Source organism: Crocodylus siamensis, chromosome 3 (genome assembly GCF_052110815.1).
Source record: "Crocodylus siamensis isolate JL-2025a chromosome 3, ASM5211081v1, whole genome shotgun sequence".
Taxonomy (NCBI): Eukaryota; Metazoa; Chordata; order Crocodylia; family Crocodylidae; genus Crocodylus; species Crocodylus siamensis.
The window spans coordinates 111,823,386-111,843,817 of NC_143397.1; the positions used below are offsets into that span (position 1 = coordinate 111,823,386).

Here is a 20,432-nt window from a genome sequence, read left to right on the forward strand (position 1 = left end):
ACAGCCAGTTGGTGACCAAGGTTTTGCTCAGCTCAGGAACCCAAATGCATGAGTGGGTGAGTTACAGAGAAAGGAAAGTGCCAGGCACCTCTTTGGAACTGGGGATCATGCATTTGCAGTAAGGCAGTGAGAGGTATGTGAATGTGTTGAATTGGCACATGTGAATCTAAAGTTACTTTCTGTTGAATCTGTTAATGGCCATGAAGGTATAATGTTACTTTATGTTTCCAATACATTATGTGCCTGCCAGTCTACGCTTGTGGTTTAAGTTATTTATTTGCAAGTGCCATGGACAAACATAACAAGCTGCCATTGCACTGATGCTGAGGGACTTGCGCACAACATGCTTACCGCTGTTGACTATCCTCCCAGCCCTAACGTGTGTTTCAGCAGTCAGAGAAAAGTGCGAAGTGAGGTAGCAAGGTCTGTGGAAGCAGAGGAGGACACCCCAGGACCAGCAACACATCATTGTTTAAAGCATTTCTCCTGGTTATATTCCAAACAAAGAATCCTGTCTGGATCACCATCCTGATAATAAAAGTAGGTAACAAAGGCATCTCACCTAAATTTATGTATCCTAAACCTTTACAGCTGGGATATAATTAGCACCCCTCCCACCCCACTCAGCCTCATCCTTTGGCAGCTTCTAAGTGACGGCCCAGTTTGAGGTGCCTTTGAATGGTATTTAGAAGTCATCAGCAATTACCAGGCAATGAGTGCTTGTCACTCCCAAAAATAAAGGGTTTAGAAAGTGGCTCCAAAGGCATTTTCCTTGGCACTCTGTAGCTTGGAGCACATGGGGGAGCCAGGAGGGGCCCAATCCTTGTTGTGGCAGTGCAGTCCTGGCCCCTTCTCTGCCATCCACCTCAAGGTGCATGTGCACCCACTGCCAGGAATGAACCAGGCTGGGGCTATGCGGATCCCAGTGTGGCTGCTTACAGCTTTCCCGCTGCCTGCTGTGAGCAACCCAGGCTCTGAGGCTGACAGCAGCGGCCCACCTAGAGCCTGGGTCATCTGTGGCAGGCGGCCAAGAGGTTGCAAGCAGCTGCACTGGGGTTCATAGGGCAGTGGCCCAGCTTGTTGCTGGTGGCAGGTGCAAGTGTGCCTCTGGGCAAATGGCAGGAAAGGGGCCTGGGGCTGCGTTGCCACAAGAAGAGGGCCCCTCACGACTCCCCTGCCCCACTACCCCTGGAACGGCAACATCTTACAAGTCAAGGTTGCAGGTGTTTTTGGCACGCTGCCTAAAAATGTTGCCAAACCCTGGTTCAGAAAAAAGCAGAAAAGGCAGGATGGAATCTAGAGCAGGCTGACTGGCTGACAAACAATTCTCCCCTTTGACATCACAGCTCCCTGCCTTAAGCAAATTGTATAGTGATTTCCTAGAACAACCCTGCCATACCCACCTAGATGAATCAGCTACCATTCAATGACAGAGCAAACCTGCGCTTTTACCCCTGGTTTAAAGTGACAGTATCTTGCAATCTAGATGCACACCAGGTTGGAGCCCCAACAAGAAAAAGCTGTTTTTGAGATTTAAACCCATTCAGATATCTATTAGAAATCTATGGTTCTGCTTTAGGTCAGAGATTTGGGGGACCCGTATTCCACTATGCTGGTTATCAGACCTGTGCATCTCTGTGGACACAAAGAACTTAACTCTGGTCTGGGGAGAGATGGCCAGTTATGGTTACATGGGGCTTGCTCCTCCTCTCCAGTGTCTAAAATGCATTAGAAAGCAGCTTGGTAAAAAAAGGTGTGCCGCCACCTCTTCTGATGGAGCCATTTTCTGGGAAGAGTTGCTGTTCTTTTTTCAGGGATGCCATGTAATTGAATGGGATGAGAGCCAGGCTTGCCTACTATTGGGAAAACAAGCAGTTCACAAGACCCTCTGTTGAGATGTGGCCCATGTTATGGAAAAGTCTGTGAACCCATTTCAGCAAGCATACAGCCCTGGACCATAGCAGACAGGTCATACACTGGGGCTCCTTTTTCCTTTCCTTCCTTAAGGGATATGTTTCTCAACCTGTGAGAATTTAGAATCATTGGCAAGGTTATAGATGCCAAGATTTATACATTTCTTGGTAACCCAAGAGCTACAGAGGGTTTTAGCCTCCTATTCGTCCCAAGACTTTCAAAAGGAAAAACAAATGCAGAAGTGGGAAAAATACTTTCCATGCTACTTGGCTTTATGCTCCATTTCTGGGGTAGGAGGTTGAGATACAGATTAAGTAAAGAAAATAAAAAGTTAGAGACAGGATCTAATACATGGGTAGGCCTCAGCAAGCATTCCAGAGCGTGACACAAAAGGCATTTTGCTTAGCAAGTGCACCTTGGAGCAGATGGTGGGGGACCACGAGGAGTCCTATCTTTGTTGTTGCAGTGCAGCCCCAGACCCTTCCCTGCTGTCCGCCTCAAGGCATATGCGTATCCACTCCTGGCAACAGTGCATCCACTGCTCCGTGGACCCTAGTACAGCTGCTTGCAGCCTCCCTGCTGCATGCTGCAAGTAGCCTGGGCACTGTGGCACGCAGCAGGGGCTTGCCCAGAGCCTAGACCAGCTGTAGTAGGCAGCCAGAAGGCTGCAGGCGGTTGTACTGGGGTCTGTGGAGCCCACACCTGGCTTGTTGCTGGCAGCAGGTGCATGTGTGCCTTGGGGTGGACAGTGGGGAAGGGGCCAAAGTTGCGCTGCCACAAGGACTGGACCCTTCGTGACTCCCCAACCATCTGACCCTAATATGCCAACATCTTACAAATTGAGGTTGCAGGTGTTTTTAGCACTCTGCCCAAAAACATTGCTGACCCCTATTCTCAAACTTGTTCGCTGGTTTAGTATCTCTTCATTCTCTAAGTTTTCACAGCTTCAGTGACACTATTTGTTGTATGGAAAGAAACCAGAGTTCATCCCTAAATAATGTTCTCTTTGACTGAGGGGAATGTGACTGAGTACCAGACTGGGTCTGGCAACAAAGGCAGTTTCCAGATGCAATACTAATTGGTTACTGCCTGTACTTAAGGAGAAGGCAAACACTGCAAGTCATGTGGCACTTTTACTAAAAATCAGCATTTTTGCTGGTTTCCTTCTCTAGCCTCTAGTTGCAGAAACAAAGTCAGGTCAAAGGATGATATGTTTTGTGTTGCTTACTAGCACACAAATCGTATGAGGAATTTCTAGTACCTTTTTCCAGCCTAAGGGAGTTCATTACCCTAGCACATCCTGGAAGCATACAGAAGGCTGATATAAGGGAATTTACCTGCCAGCTCTTCCTGGAAACCAGACTGATGGCTTGCCCTTCCTATATGTGTACCCTCTGGCTTCCCAATAGCCCCTCTTCATCACCTCAGATGAACCTGGACAACTGACCAGCCAAACTGACCAAGGTGTCTTGTCCTTGAGAATCCCTCAGAGTGGTCTTTCATATTAAGGGACTCACATTACTAAAATGGAAGAAAGAACAAGGAATGAATCTTGCAGCTCAGCTGCCACCAGACAAATGGCAAACACTCTGTCTAGCTGAGAGCCTGTCCCTTTCTTCCCTTCTATGTAGTCACATCCAGACAGCAGAGAGAAGCAGACGGACATACCTGAATCACAGAATCATAGAAATTAAGGCTGGAAGGGACCTCAAAAGATTGAGTCCAATTCCCCTGCTCTGGGCAGGAATACTTCTGAAATGATCTGAGCAAGGTGTCTGTACATTCTCCTCTCGAAGGTTGGGGAATGCACCACCTCCCTAGGAAGTTTAGTCCAGATTCTGGTCATTCTTACTATAAAAATGTTTTTCCTTATATCCAACCTGAAACCATCCTCTAACCGTTTATGGCCATTGCTCTTTGTCCTCCCCTGGGGAGTCCTTGCAACAGCTCTAGCAAAAGAAATCATCCAAACAGACTGCAAACTTCAGGATCTTCAGTCAAGCATCTTGCATGTCAGGCATGGAGGACTAGGGAACTGTCAAAAAGATAACTTCCAAAGCTTCTCAAATACATCCTTCTTACTCTCCAGGTTGGAACAACCAGCTCAGCAGGCTAATCCTTCATTTGACTGGGCAAGAAATACAGGATAAAGACCTCTTCAGAGACAAGTCTCCACACACAAGGCTCTCTCAAAGGAAGGGGTGAACAGAGACAGGTTTGCATGGATATCCAAACAATTCTTCTGCTTTTCCTTTGTCATTCCAGGAAGGAGTATGTGTGTTATAAGGTGGGCAATCACCGCAGGAGAAGAAAGGAAAGGGAGCCTCAGAAAATTTCTTCTGGTTTTCACCGCAGGCTAGAAGCCTCTTCTGCTTTGTGAGAGAAATGAGCAGGAAAACAACATTCAGACAGGACTTTCTATGGAACCAGCTCTGACAAAGAAATTGGGGTATCCATGCCCATTAGGTCTGCTTTGAGGCACCTGGACACAGATGGGAGGCTGTGAGGCCAGTGTCTTCTGTATGGCTCCGAAGCCAACAAGTTAAGGAAAGACAACACCAGAAAGTTCCTTTATGTTTAGAAACATTTTCTAGTGTATAACTGGGCAAAATGCTGCCTGCCCAGATTATTTGCCAGTAGCAAAAAAGAGTCACTGAGAATATCCAAAGGTATTTGACACTGGAGGAGGAATTCACAAATCCACTGCAATGCTTAGGTAACGTAGAATTGTTGCTAATGAGAGTTACATACTGTGTCTACCAAGATTTCAAAACCCACAGTGCATATCCACTGACTCAGGCTTCTGCATGGCATCCCCCTCAAGGATAGCACTAGCAGCTGCAGAGAATAGGGGACAGGAGAAGACCTATATTGCTAACCGAAAAAATGTTTGGTCTCTAGACTAGTCCCAATATTTCCACTTGATGACAGATAAGTCATTGCAACTACTGAATTTAGGATCATAGCTGTTCAGAGTTTGGTTTGTATCTTTGGAGCAAATGTAATATGGCTCTATCAGGGTTGGGGGGTAAAAATATAAATTAGCGAGTTTTACATACATCTCATCTGTGATTCATCATTGGCAGCCATCAGTCTCAGGAGACCATGGAGATTGCACTTTTGGTAGGTTATCGGGTACCAACACAGGTTGTTGAGTGGCTGAGTCTGATGCATGACAAGCAGACCCTTCAGCAAGCTGCACAAACATACTCAGTTGATTCTGCACCAGCATGCCAAGTACCATCCTGTCTTGCCTGCCTCTGATGCCTCTTCTCCATCTCATCAATGTAGGCCCTGCTTCATGGTGGCTCTCCACCCACAGTAGTACAAAGCAATTGATTCCCAGCATTGGCCACTGATGTGCAGCTCACAAAGGTTCTTCTCACAGACATCAACAAAACAGAGTTTCAGCCATCCAAGTTGACGTTTGCCAGTGGCCAGCTCACTGTAGAGTATGTCCTTGGAGATTTGGCTATCGCTCATTTAATTCACATGTCCTAACCAATGGAGATATCTCTGTCTCAGAAGCATGAACATACTGGGTTACCCTGGCCCATTCCAGAACATCAAGAAGTTGGAGATTTTATCATGCCATGTTATCAGAGACATTGAAGATGGAAACTGTTCAATTTTCTTTCTTCCTTGGCATAAGGAGTCCACATTTTGCTGCTGTACAATAGAGAACTAAGTACACAAGCACTATAGATGGACATCTTTGTTGACAGAATCAGAGCTGTTTTCCAAACTCTTTTGAAATGTAGTCATGGTGTTGCTTGCCTTTCCTATGCAAACATTAATTTCAGCTTCTAAGTAAAGGTTTTGCAAGATAGTGGAGCCCAAGTAAGTGCATTTGTAACCACTTCCAGGCTTTCATAATTTATTCTAACTTCAGGAGGGCAGTCAACTTGTTATCCCATAACTACTGTCTTAGGCTAATGGTCAGACCAAAACAGTCACGAGCATGAGAAAAGTGATCCAGGTCAAAAGCTTTGATGAGATCAACAAACACTATGTACAGGGATTTCCTTAGTTCATGGCAATTTTCTTGTAGCTGTCTCAAGGAAAATATCATATTCCTTGTGGCTCTACCAGATCTGAAACTACATTGAGACCCATGGAAGACTGTTCACAAGGGTCTCCAGTCTTAGCAGGACAGCTTTGGCAAACAGTTTCAAAATGATACAAAGTAAGGATATACTGTGATAGTCACTGCAGTTGCTCATATCACCTTTGTATATGTACAAAGTGACTGCTTCCATCCTTCATGTCTGGAGGAACTTCACCTTCTCTCCAACATATACACATTAATTCATACACATGGAGGAGAAGGACGGATTTCCTACACTTAACTTCAGCTGGTATGCAATCTGCACTGGGGGCTTTACCATAAGCAAGCTGATCGATGGCTTTTTCTACTTTATATATAGAGTAGGTTTATAGTCAAGCACTGTCAGGGCTGAAAGGTCTTCAAGTGTGTCAAGAGTGGAGTCACAGACCACACTTTTGCAAAAGTAGAGTTCTGAGTAATGTTCAACCCATTGATCCATCTGCTTATTACAGTCATTGATGACTTTGCCTATGGCAGATTTTAAAAGGCAGTCTTTCCTTGGAGCAGGCTCAAGAGCTTTCCCAATGTGTCCATACATTGTTTGTGTGTTGCCTCAGTTAGCAGCTATTTGGATACTCTCACACAGCTGTAGCCAATAATTGTTTGCACACAGTCTCACTGTATGTTTGATCTTTTGCCAGATCTCTCAGAGCACCTGCAAGTTGGAGTGGCTAGGGCTGCACTTGTATTTAAGGAGAGCTGACTGTTTCTTTTCTATGAGTGAGATTATTTCAGATGAGTTCTCATCAAACCAGTTGTTTGAGCTACAATGCAAGGTACCACAAAAGTCCAAGGCAGTTTGATAGATGGTTCTTTTGAGTTGAACCCATTTCCCCACAGCAGTATTACATGGCTTAAGAGATGATAGAGCCCTGGAGAGAGTTTTGATGAACTGAGATGATATGTCTTCAGCTTTCAGTCACATAGCATTTATTTGTAGTATGGAGAATTTCTTGCTCCAGTACAATTTCCTGGGACACAGTTTGATGTTAGTGTGTACAATGAATGATCGATATTACAGTCAGCATTCCATTAGGATCACATGATGATTACACCACAGAAATCTCATGAGCAGGTGATAATCACGTCAAGTTGATGCCAGCATCCAGATCGTGGGTATGGCCAAGATACTTTGTGTTGAGGTTTAACATCAAAAAAAGAATTTCTTTTATATAGATCATTGCATGAACGTAGCTTGAGCAAATGTTGCCTGTTTTCATTCATTTTGCCGACACCACCGGCACCCAAACAGTGAGGTCAGGCAGTGTGCTTAGCGCCAACCCTTGTATTGAAGCCTCCAAGCAGGAAATTTTTTCATTAGGTGAAATCCTACTGATTAAGGGACTAAACTCACCAAAGAAGCAGTCCTTTAATTCGGATGAAGTGGTGAGAGTTAGAGTGTATGCGCATAAGAGATTGATAGGACAAGAGGCAGTAGTGAGTCAAAGCATTATTAATTTTTCAGAGACTTTGGGGATTCAACAGCAAACAGAGGTTTATTTTTGACTGCAAAGCCAACTTCACGTTTTCTGATTTCTTCAGGCCGTTTACCACACCAGAAAAAGGTATCGTTCTTCTCTTTCAGGCAGCCAGTGCCTGGTAGTCTGGTTTCTTGTAGAGCGACAGTATCGACATCCAGTCTCAGCAGTTCTGCATCAATAACTGCAGTTTTGCATGCGCTGTCAACGGTTTGGAGGTTGTCAAATATACCTGGTATCACTGTACATACATTCCAACTTCCAGTCTTTAGGATTGAAAGTTTTTTCCTCACATTTTTTGCAGTAGCTGGTGCTGCGTGGTGGTAGTCTGCTTTCAAGTTGAATTTCTAAGCTCCAAGCACCCACTGAAGCAGCAGACTGTGGTGGGAAAACACCTTACTGGCTATGGGTTACCCAGTTTGCAGTTTTTTAGTGAGGTGTGATGACCTCTCCCACTGTCGGAGACAATCTCTGGCACTTGGATCTAGGCCAATCAATCCATGGCTTATAACTAGTAACTGCTGACTCCCATTTATTACAACATGTTGGTGAAGCTGGAGTAACCTCTCCAGGGCTCAAAAGCCTGGACATTTGCTAAGTGAATTAGAAAAATGAGTTGCCTGAGTATAAGAATCACCCTTTTGACTTTGCTGTAATATCCACTGGAAAAGTAGAACCAATATGATGTGGGGCTGGGAAAGCTGTAGGAGCTGCCAGAAAGAAGCTTAAATAATTGACTAACTGATTTAGGGGCTCTACTCTGGATTTTCTTTCAGGGTTTACCCCCTTAGGCTCTGAGGCAATCCACAAGGCAGTGTTTGTTGGTTACTCTCATCTTTTTCCACCCTTTGATGTTGGGAAATATCCTCTTCTGCTGCAGTTGCTGTTGTGATGACCAGAGGACAGCTCTTAATGACAAGAATTATCTCCCCCTTACTAAGTTCAGTCCACTGGCAAAAGTGGTTACCCAGGTATGGCACGTGGAGCCCTTAGTAAGAGTTGGATGTGAGCGAGGACCAATGATCCCAAATCACCTTAATAAGGTGGCACTGTTTGAGAAACAAAGGTTCTACCACTCCTCAAACATCCCACGCACCTCCATTTGTGGCTAGTGAAAAATTAATTACATAATTACTTAATTACCAGGCCTCAGGAACACCCAGATATCTAGGACAAAACTCCTGGCGTACCTTTCCCCTCCCTTGCTGAGACACATTGGGTTCATCTACATGTGCTATTAGCACATTGCACTGGAGTTTATTGCCTCCCAGGTGCTGTGTTTGAATGTGCTCCTGAGACCATAGCATGCTGAGGTAGGGTGGAGCAACCCTGGCTGGTGGGTGGCCCCATGGGTCAGCCTGTCAGCCGGGGCTGGTCTGATCTGGCTCGAAGTGCTGCAGAGGGGCTGGCTGGGGCACGAGGGTGCTCCAGTGCGGGGCTAGCCAGCAGGCAGCCCCCACATGGAAGCACCCTGTGACATAGCTGGCCTCATCAGCATCTACACTTGTGCTGCTATGCACTGAAAATAATTCTGCCATAGCATGGTACTTGTATTTACAAATACGAACCTGAGGGCAGAGTTAACTAGTTTCCTAAAGCATAATAGGACTGCATGTGTAGATGTTGAGACTTTAGCATGGGGCTGATTAGGCAGCTCCTCAGTAAATGTCTTGTGTAGATTTGCCCACTGTCTACTGCAGTACCATGGGGCACACACCCATGCTGAATGTCACTAACATGGATTCAAGAGAAGAGGAGAGTTAGATACCCAGATCCTTCACACTTCAAAAAGGATTTTGGCATCTAGGCTTCTTTGGGTATCTGTGGAAATTACAGCCTGTTATCTTTGGTGCAAAGCAACCCACAAGGTCCTGAGGTGCCCAATATAGAAGCTTACTCCTTAGACAAATGGAATATTTTAACCTTTAAATTATGCAGGATTTGAAAGTTGGGTCTGAAGGGAAAAGGCTGAAAGTATCACTGCACCACCCAGAAGCCACTTTCACCGACGAAAGAATTCAATGCCTCATGAGTCAGTGCGAGGAGAAGGAATGCTCTCAGATTAGCATGGGCTGACAAATTAATTGGTCATCACCCTTCCCTGCTCCCTACTTGCCACAACTTTCTGGGGATAGCCATGAAATGGAGCAGCACCAATTTGCTTCCCACGGCATGGCAAGCTAGACTGCAATGATGCCACACATGCAGTGAAAGTTAGGCATGCGGGTAGAGGTTTGAGAGATCACAGCACAAATGCCCAACTCTTCTGGAAAGCCCTAGCCTCAGTCTGCAAGCATATTTTATTAAGTGCATGGACTTTAGCATCCGCTTATTTTCTAGTCCACACCGCAAGTTGCCCCAGGGATAACAGCATCACCTACCCGCTTCCTGCTCTACCCCACAGAATGCTACAGAGAGCAGCCACTGCAAAAATAATTCCTTCATCAAAATGAACAAGGAACAGAAAGGGTGGAACAGAAATGCCTGTTCTGTGAACAGTCCCTCAATGCCTGGGCTCTAATCCCAGGAAGCTATTGCAACAGCACATGGAACAGAGAATGGTGGGAACATGCAGGCTGTGCCACCACCTGCCCTGTAAAAGGGAAGGGACTAGAAGATAAGAGTTCAGTAAAACACGAACAGTCAACAATTCTGCCTCCCATCAAGCCCTTGAATGCTACTGCTTCCAGCAACAGGTCCTGGTTGCCTGACCATGCTCAGGGATGCTCCTTTCATGTTACTTTTTTTCCTCAGGCAGCAGAGGAGATTGCAGAAAGCAGCCCCCATGTCTTTTTTTGCTTTTCAGCAGCTGCTACTTTTCTTGTACCAACTAACCCACATCAAAATGGGTACAGATGCAAGCCTATTCCTCACCCCCTCCCCTCTTTTTCTTTTTTAAATACACTTTGGCAGCTCTATTGTAACCTGTGAAACATATATGAACAGAGCACTTACACGCACAGTCAGTTATGCTACAGCATGTAATATATATGAAATGGCAGGTCATATCCTTGGCCAGTGGAAAACAACTGGACAAACAGTTGCAAAATTGGGTAATCTCTCCTTTCCTCTGCCCTGGGTGCCTCCCCCCACCCCAATCTACACTTTTCCAACTTAATCAAGGCCACTTGCACACAGGTCAAACTGCAGCAAGATAAGTCTTTCCAAAAGCTCAGTAAACACCTATCTCCAGGCATGTGCATTAGCTCAGTAAAGCAACAATGAGGGGGTCAACTGTGTTCCAGAGATATCTAGGTCTATATTGAAGCTTGACAGCAAGTCAAGTGAAGGGAAGGCTGCCCAGTGATTGAGACACTAGCTAGAGACTACTCTGCCGCAGACTTCCTGTGCAACCTTGAGCAAGTTGCTTAATTCTTACTCTACACAGTATGAATAACTGCCCTGGCCTTCTTTACCAGAGTAGTTGCACAGGAAGGATACCTATTGAACTTACAACCCTGCTTATGAGAACCTTATCTTCTCTTAGAGAAGAAAGCATAAGAAAATGAGCCAGATTTGTCACTGGAATTTGACCAAGGGAAAAACTGGACCTCTGTTATAAGACTGCCTAGTTCTTAAGAATGAGGACTCTGAAGAAGAAAGTTATCTCATGGCAGATTGGTCTTTCTGGCTCATACACGCCATGCTGTGCAACCACAGTCATACTGGGGAATTCTACAATGCTGGCAGTGGCTGCCCCATAATGCCTAGCCCAAATCTGCTGCTCTACGTTACTTTGTAACCTTAAGTTTTCCACTGGCTCTGGTTATGCCACAGACACTGCACAAATACTGTTTTGTTGTTCTGGCTTCAGTCCAAAATTAAGTCTGGTGCATTTCAGGCAGCCAAGAACGGAATGGTGAAAATGCAATGGATTCATGACTGAATTGCATTGCACTGAAAGGAAGAAGTTTGACATTACCAGTGCAGCAGCAGTAAGGGTCAGCGCTCCTCTTTCTTTCTACGAGATGCAGAATACAGAAGAGCACGGAGGCAGAGGGAAAGAATCAGATCTCACAGTAATTCTCCTTGCTTCAGTGATTGCTTTGCTATAGACAGGTTAACAAATAAAGGTAAAATTTCCCCACTAGAAGGAAAAAAAAAGGAAGGATGGATGCAAAGGGAAAGACAGACAAGAGAAAGAGAAAAGCATTGTCAAGACAGCAGAGAAATATGATCGTTTCTCACTGTACGTCTTCCAGAACCACCAATTTTTCTGTGAACCTCCCATATCCAGACACCCCCTCCCGCATCAAACAAACAAAAAAAAGCAAAAAAAAAAAAAAAAAAAGAACGAGTGTTTGTGGCTGGTTTAGTGCCACTGACAGTAGTCAGTGATACAACTTGTCCAAGCTGTACAGAACGTATTTACCTTTCATCATCTGTTGCACTGTTAACCAAAGAAGGACATTTTACTAGCAAACTGTGTCATGTCATTTAACACTACCATCAGGTCATTTGTCAACATTGATCTATTCCTGGTCCTTGAAGGAAACAATTGCACAGTTCTGTTTAGTATGCCTCCAGGTTATGTATACTCTATATATTAGTTGCTGTATCTGTTTCAAAATAATCTAGTTAGATAATTTTTGCAAAGGTTCCTTTTAGTACATGCCAACACTACTAGACTGATAGCACTGGAGAATGGAGCCTGTTGATTTATCACCTTGAATGGACAGAGGCAGTGCAGGCTGCTCCACATTGCTAGGTCACAGTAGCATCTTGAGCTAGATTCCCAAGGATCTGAATAGGCCTTTAACAGCCATGCCTATTCAGTACTTGCTTTCTTCCCAAGACCACTAAATACAAACAAAATGAGCCCCAGCACCTCTTTGCTATGTGGATGTGCGCTCCCTAGCAGCTAGACTGAGATCACGAGTCATTTTTTCCCCCAAGGCCCAAGAAAAACTCTCTCAGATCATCTGATGGTTATGACAAGCGTCTACACCAGCTGTCCAGGTCTCACAGGAAGATGTACTTTGTTGAAGGAACCGCCAGCTCCAGCATAAAAACAAATTAATGTTCAAAGCCAAGGGAAACCATTCTTGGCTTGTTAAGAATTGCTTATGCCAACTTGTGACTTGCCACAGCACTGAAAAATATCCAATTGTGGCACTAGTCTTTTGGGCAGGAAGAGCACTCTGGCTGAGAAAGGCTGTGAAGGTAAAGATAGCTCTAAGCATGTATTTATGCGCATCCACACCCATCTGTATGGTCAGTGGAGACTGAAGCCTGAATAACCTTGAACAGAAGACTAGTAGAAATATATGGGCAGACCAAACATGAAAATGTACTGTGGCTTCCAACTGTAAAAATATATTATCTTCACCAACTAGGAATGCGTGAGAATTTATTTCCGGCCTCCCTAGTAAGAGAAGTATAGTTACACACAGCTCAATCTGAAGAGTTGTACGGTAACCTGCCCTGTTGGCTGTGCCAGAAAGGATGTCTTTGGAACAGAATACAGAGATTTTAGAGTAGCTGACTGCATCCTCATCATCACAAGTTGTAGAAACATGATTCACTGTTACTAGTTTGGGTGGTATAGAAACATGCTATGCATCTGCCCAAAAATGTTTTAGGTGGAGTTTATTCAAATTAAGGCATTTCACCATTTGTAATTAGATGCTACATGTGGAGAGAGCTACCTCCCAACCATAGGAACAAGAACAAAGTGATACCAAAACAAAAATCACAGCAAATGGAGTGTTAATTCTCCTTTTCCCAAAAGATTTGTTATTTTTTTAAATTATATTCAAACATTTACTTCTTGTGGCAAGAAGAAAAGTTCATACTTCTTTGCTGTATCAGAACAAGCCAGCAGAATTCAAAATTAGGAAGAGTCATGCTCCAAAAAAGCTTGCTGCCAATCAGCACTGCAAGAACCAGTATCAAAACTGGATGCAAGGGTCAGACTCAGGACAAGCAGCATGTTAGTATCCACGAGCCAAATACTCCATGGCACCCTTTGGAATTAAGGGAGTGCACACTTCCACATCATGACTCATACAACTCTCTTATATTGTTTTAAAGTTTCACCATGTGCTCAGAACATCCAATTATTTTGTAGCAATTATGGCATATATCAAGCCAGTCAGATTGCCTGGAGACAGATTCACCAGATACATCAGAAGCATGACACTAATTTTTTTCTGTCCCATTAATTTCAAACAGACAATTACTTGTCTGCCAATTTGAAAGATTTACTTTCTATCCACATGCAGGACCAGCCAGGGCTCTTGTCTTTGGTTTGTGATGGAGATCAGACTAGAATAAATGATCTAAATTGTCTCTTCTGTATTGAATGTTTCTGAATGCAAGTCCTAAACCACTTGGCAAACAAAATACAACCTTTTCTGTATATAAGATTAAACTGTGTTGCTAAGATTTCCTCCTCTTCCTCACAACGTGGCTACTTATGTAGGAGTTCCTCATAGCTAATGTGTCTAACCTGAGAACTAGATTCTAGTTCATTATGAAGTATTTTTCTAGGCTTATAAAAGCAAAGTGTTAGACTGTTTGCATAGTTTGCAGTGCAGGGTTCCTAGCTCTTCCTTCCATATTTCATTTTGTTATAAACCTTTTGCTTTGTGCATGAGGTCTTCTATGTGAGCAAGCTGATTATTCATTGTAGACAACTGCACCAGCATTTTAGAGTTGCACAGACACTACCTGGAGAGGTATTTATATCCGAAGTCCTAAATGTCTTACCTGATTGATAACATACACTCCATAGTCAAGCTGTTGCCTTTGAAGGATTGGGTGGAGAAAATAGAGCCAGTACTTCAGGTGCTCCTCCCGGTTTCTGAATGGGATAATAATAGCTACTTTCTGAAGCGCTTTACAGTCTTTTGGAGCATAGCGGCCTCCTTCTCTAACTTCAGGGTTTGTTTTCTCAACTTCCTTCAAATCCACAGCCTGGGAAAACTCTATCCTCAGCACACCAACTGGAAGAGGAAGAGGAGACAGAACAGGTTAACCCGTTTCATAAGTCACGCATCATTCTTTTAATGGTTTAAAATGCCACTACTGTCTTAGAGAGCCCTCATTCCTTTCACATCAGTTTGGGTCAGAACACAATCCTTCAGAAATGACCTGTTTAAACAAGCACATCTGTATTGCTCAAAGGAGTGGAGTAAGACACCCCGCTTGGTGTCATGTAGAGAAAGATATGTAGACTTTGGTGTGGTTCTGATTCAGTCCCCACTTTATCCAAGAACTTACCAAAACAGGAGGTGCCCAAATCTGCCAAACGTCACCAGCTCCTGTTCTGATTGACAACCCAACCGGTGTTTTCCAGTTGGCACATGCATCATGGATCCAACCCATGAAGCAAAAAACATTCCCTGCTAATTCTTATCCAAGCATCATAATGTGGATTTTAAGCAGTTTAAAAATTCCCTTTATCTCCTACAAATGTGATTTCTTACTCTATGACTTGACCACAAGCAAAACTAACAAAAACCCCTTTTTACTACAGATACTCTCGAAGCGCTAAAAGTATATGTACTTTTAAAAGTTTCTACGCCAGAACATGCTAAGAAAAAAATATTTGCATTTAGGCTGGCAAGTCCTGTGCCTGGTTTCAGTCAGAAAGGTTTTGAAATGCCTCAGGGAATCTACCCAAAAGCAAGATTTCTAAAACCAAGAGGCCTGTTGGCAGTTCAGTGTAGAAATGTGACTAGTATATTAGCAGGAGTTAGAATAAAGGTAGCCATAGCCTGGAATGGCAGCAGAACTCCACTCACAGACAGGTGGAAGATGCTAGCCAAATAACTTTGTGACAAGAAATCAACCCATATAGCACAGCTGGCATGGGCCATGGCCAAGGTCAAAACCTCTCCCAACAGAAAGGCAGTGGCAGGGACTTAGTATTAGATGGGAAAAGGTAATGATAATAAAACAGGAAGATAAAAAAAACCACTTAGGTACAAGGACTCTTCAGTACAGGGATCCAACCTGAGGCCGGCCATGCAGTGACTCTTCAGGCCAGATGAAGGCATGAAAGGAGGTGTTTAGCTGAGGCATGAACCTTAACTAGCTCAAGACTGAACACAAATTACTGGGCTAAACAGTGGACTGCAGAACCTACAATTAGGGAAGTGTTATTTACTAGATTTAAAACATGATTGACAAAGAGAAAACAAACACCTTTTAAAGAAAAACCATGTAAACAGCTACTTCACAGAGCTTTGCACATTCTAATAGAATAAAAGCATTAGTCTATCTGTCCATATAACGCCAACTGCTCGTGCACCACCGAGAGGATGTGCGCTGATTGGGTGCAAGGGCCCGGAGCTTTATGAACAGAGGGGGCGAGGAAGCCCCTATGCCACCCCTAACAACAGCTGGCAAGGAGGGGGAGGCTGCGAAGACGGAAGGAGAGGAGGTGAAGGGGGTGTTTCTGGCGCAGCGCCCCCCAAGCTGACACCACTGCTGCCCAGCCCTGACAACAAACAGCAGAGAGGGAGAGGCAGCAGGGAGGGAGGCATGTTGCCTGCTCTGTGTCAGCAGCTGCTGCCGCGTGCAAGCTCCCCTTCCCTGCCACTCCTGGGAGCTGGCGGTGGTGCAGCGTGGAGCGGCAGAGTGTGTGGGGGGGCACATGGAGCTGGTCACAGGGGGTGGGGGAGGACATGGGGCTGGAGGCAGAGCAGCAACACCACAGGGTGCTGGGTGGTATAGTGGACTGCAGGTGGCCCATCAAACTCATGACGGGCAATTTGCTAGTATATTTATATACAGGTACATAGGTAGTGTAATTAAATAGTCAAAATATTACTTTTGCCCTGGTCTGTGGTCTTTCTTCTTGCTTACTAGGCTATAGTGAGTTGTTTCTGCTTAAGATGAACAGTTCTAAAACTAGCACCAATAAAGATTTTTTTGCACTATACTGATGGCCATACTGGCTGACACCAATCTGCTACGCAGCCCTGCAGCTTGGAAAGCAGCTTCAGCCGGTAAGTCTGGGGGGGGGGCATGGGGGAGAAGATGAAGGCCCTCCTGGTGAGGGAGGGAGTGGGGCTGGAGTAGGGGAAGGCACTGCCCTGCCAGGACAGGGCGAGGAACTGAGCCATGGGTGGTTCATTGGGGGGGGAAGAGGGGGACATGGGGAGGGGTGGTTTCTGCCACTGCGCACATGCCAGGGAAGGCATGTGCCCCCCAAATTTGTGCACAGGGCAAGGGTTGGCGGCCCACTGCGGGCTTGGGCCAGGGGCTGTGCCAGCCTCTTCCTGGCGAGGGTTGGGCCAAGGCTGCACTTGGGCTTAGCAAGATTTAAACTGCAATGCATTGTCTTTGCTTTTCCAGCTTGTTCTCTCTCCATTATGCAAAGCTCAGTTGGTTGATATGGGTTTGTCAGTGATTAGGAAGGTTAATGGCAATGAGGTTGCATCAGTAATATTGCCTGCCTCTATAAAACACCACCATTCTTTGGATTTCCCTCACCATTTCTTCTTCAATATTTGAAAATTACCTCTTCCACCCAAACACCACTCTGCCTTATTTGCTTAGTGTAACTTTGCTACAGAAAAATATGCTTTAATGTTTTCTTGTTACTTTCCTAAATACATTCAAAGAGAGGGACATTTAGTTTTCCAAATTTAAATTAGGAAAGATTAATCTTACAAATATATTTTAGTGTCATATTTTTCCATTTTTTGTGGTGCTATGTCAACAGCTTCTCTAATATATAGTGTTGAAACTAAACTCTTTAACTGTTTTTTCTAGGCGTGCAGTTGGGCTGGATTGCATGTAAACATACGAAAAAAAAAGGTGGTGTGAAAACTCACAACAGGAAGTAGAAGGAATAGATGAAGAAGAAATTAACCCACCCCAAGCAAGAAAAACTAAAGGAGGTGAATACGTGGCAGCTCTGGTACAATAAAGAACAAACAGTGCCATATGGCTGCACTTCAGGCATACGCAGAATAACCAAATAATACGTCTTCAGTGTGCCTACATTACTTAATTGGCAGCCATGCTGTCTGAGATAAGCAGATATTTGCAGTAAAGCCTACAGTGGGGGAAAAAGATTTTCTAAAAATATTGATGTCATTTCCTCACATTGATTTCATTCTCAAACTAGCTTCTGACCTCAACCTATTCCCACGTGCCAGTGAACGCTGTTAGTGTCAAAGTGGGTGCCATTTCATATACAATTTCTCTTGAACACATGCAGCTCCTTATCTGAATGGTAGAGATATAAAATCCACTACTGCTTGGCCCCAGTTACTCATTCTTTCTTACACACTATCCTAGTGAGTATTCCAAACTTGCTGTTCTTGGACACATCCAGCTTGCGTTACCCCTAATTGAATATCCATTAGGATAAAGTGGGGAGGAACAGAGCAACACTGAGCATTTTCTTCATGGCTCTATAATCTCATAAGGTCAATATTAAGGAAACCACTAACTTCAGTCACTTAAAAGCTTGTCCACAGCTTTGTAGACAAAAATAAAGGGGGGAGGGGAGAGGGAAGGAATGGATACAAGCAAACAGGATTTTTTTTGCCTGGTCAGACAAGTTACTGTAGGAATTACAATAATGAATCACTAGGAACAACATATCTAAAGCTCTGAAATGCAAGGTCTGTTGTAGACTCCCACTGTTCTTTCGTGGTACAAGGCTTTTACCTGCAATTTTAATTACATCAAATATGACCCCAGGGACACTCACCCTGCAAATGCTAAAAGACAATGGGCTTCTTCATATAGCAAACGGAGAGAAGTTGGCAGTATTGGGGCCTTAAGCGTAAAAGAAATCTTGGAAATGAAAACATGTCCAACATATAAATGAACAAAGTATATTTGGAAATACAGGTAGTCCTTGACTTAAATCATTTCAAGTTACAACAAATGGCACTTGTGACGCTTGTAAATTGACACCATGGCATGACATGCCATGCCAGTGAACAAGTTCACTGTGTTGCTCATCTCCCTGGAGAACATCTGTTCAAACTTCCTTGGATACTTTCTTTAAGAAACCAGACAAGACTCCTGAGAAGACTGTAGCCAAGAACCCTTCAAAAAGTCCAGCAGTCACCTCAAAGAAGTTCTTCCAATTCAATATGATTGCTATTTACAATATAAATACATTAATGTAGCTATATTACTCATCTATAATTGATCGAGTACAAAATTCTGGGGTATTTTTGGTGAAAATAGGGTATCGGGCCTTGGTTCAGGAACCAACCCCACATTTTATAACATTGTTCTTATGGGAAAATTGGTTCCAAGCTGCAATGTTTTGACTTAAGACACGGTTTTCAGGAACCAACTGTTGTAAATTCGAGGACTACCTGCACATATTTTAAGTGTTACTCTGATATTTGATGCATCCTGATACCAGGAGGATCAGAATCAGAACTCCTGGGTCATTTCAAACTCCTCCAAACCTTTCTGACTAGAACAAGGCTTTGAAAAAATGATGACACAGGTATCAGAGAGCATAGGTGGGATTTGACGTAATATATCCCTCATTGAGAGAGCCAGGGACATGACGTAGTCGTATCAAGATGGTCCTGGCACTTCCGCAGGATTACTAGGGAACAAAAGCAAAGAAGGGGCATGTCCCTCAAGCTGGGGAAACAAATGTTTCTCACAACCATTATCCCTTAAGCAGTAGACTATCCAACTCCAGTTTTCACTAAGTCACTAGGTCTTGCTACAGAACCAGATGCCAGCTGTATCCTTTCATCAACACTGACCACATCATTGAACCAAACAATACAAATAACATCCAGGATTCATTCATCTAAGCCTCCACCAACATCATAAACACCATAACTTGCTTAAAAAGTGTACCTCTGCTGTCTGCATCAGCCAAAAGGAGTGATCTCCATATAAAAGAATGAATGGACACCAATTAGACATAAATTCCAGAAGGAAACAGAAGCATGAGCCAAACATTTTAATTTCCCTGGACATTCTATCACTTACTTCTTTATTGTAAAGACTAATCCTTGGCTTAAAGATGCATTTTAAGTCCTTTATTTAACAGTACATCTCAGCTCTGGTATGATATCTGCTGGCAGGAGAATCAAACATGTCGTATTTTTTGAAAAACACACACATACATAGCTTTTTTGGGTGTAAGAGTGAAGTGCTGCCAGTTTTAATCCAGAAAAAAACCTGTGCCCAGATATCAAGTTTGGGGAAAGCTGGCTTCTTCTAAAAAGGAGTCCAAACATCAGAGAGGTCCAGTGATAAAACAGGATGGGGGTTGTGTTTAAAAAAAAAAGAAGATATGCAATATTTGATAATAGCAACAAAGATTAAAAAAGCAATTATTTTATAATTAAAAATAAATTTTAAAACTGTTTTATGTAAAGTTAAATCTGAAATGATGACAACTCATACTAAGAACTACATTTGAGTAAGCTAGTAAAAATGTATCTAAAATTAAAAATTATATATATATATTTCAGGCAGTCAGTGTTTGCCACTGAAGTTTTAAAGAAAGTCAAGTCACTGAATCAGTGGAAGACACTGGCTGAACATCTGAAACCATAATTTTTGTAGTAGCTATTTTTCCAGGGGTAAAAGACAGTATTTTCTTCAGTTCACTTTATTCAACTAGTTAAGATCAAGAACTAGCTCATTACAGGTTCAGAGAACAAGACAGCGTGATTTTCTTCGGCAATCCCTTAAATAAAATTAAATAGGAGGCAGGTGAAATTTACTAGTTCTAAAGTCTTGAAGGGTGAGGCAAACTAAATCTAGCAGTTCAGTTCACTTGTGATGAATTATACTGCTTTGTTTAGTACATTAGTTCTTAAAAGCAATGCAGTTTCCTCTCCCTATCCATGTTGTCAATAAAAACAAATAAAATCCCAGTAACATTTTAAAATTTGTGTTCTGGTGTATTTCTATTTTGATGCATTTAAACTTAATTCCATTTCCTTCCAAGCGCTGTTTGATATTAAACATGGGTT

At 43.5% G+C, this 20,432-nt stretch overlaps 1 protein-coding gene across 1 annotated transcript in view; it reads right to left on the bottom strand.

Moving 5' to 3' along the window:
* B4GALT1 (beta-1,4-galactosyltransferase 1) overlaps positions 1 to 20,432 on the bottom strand; it is a 52,535-nt gene that overhangs the window by 14,664 nt on the left and 17,439 nt on the right. The window contains exon 2 of the mRNA XM_090039007.1: positions 14,212 to 14,447. Coding sequence (XP_089895133.1) covers positions 14,212 to 14,447 — 236 coding nt within the window. The remainder of the gene's footprint in view (positions 1 to 14,211; positions 14,448 to 20,432) is intronic.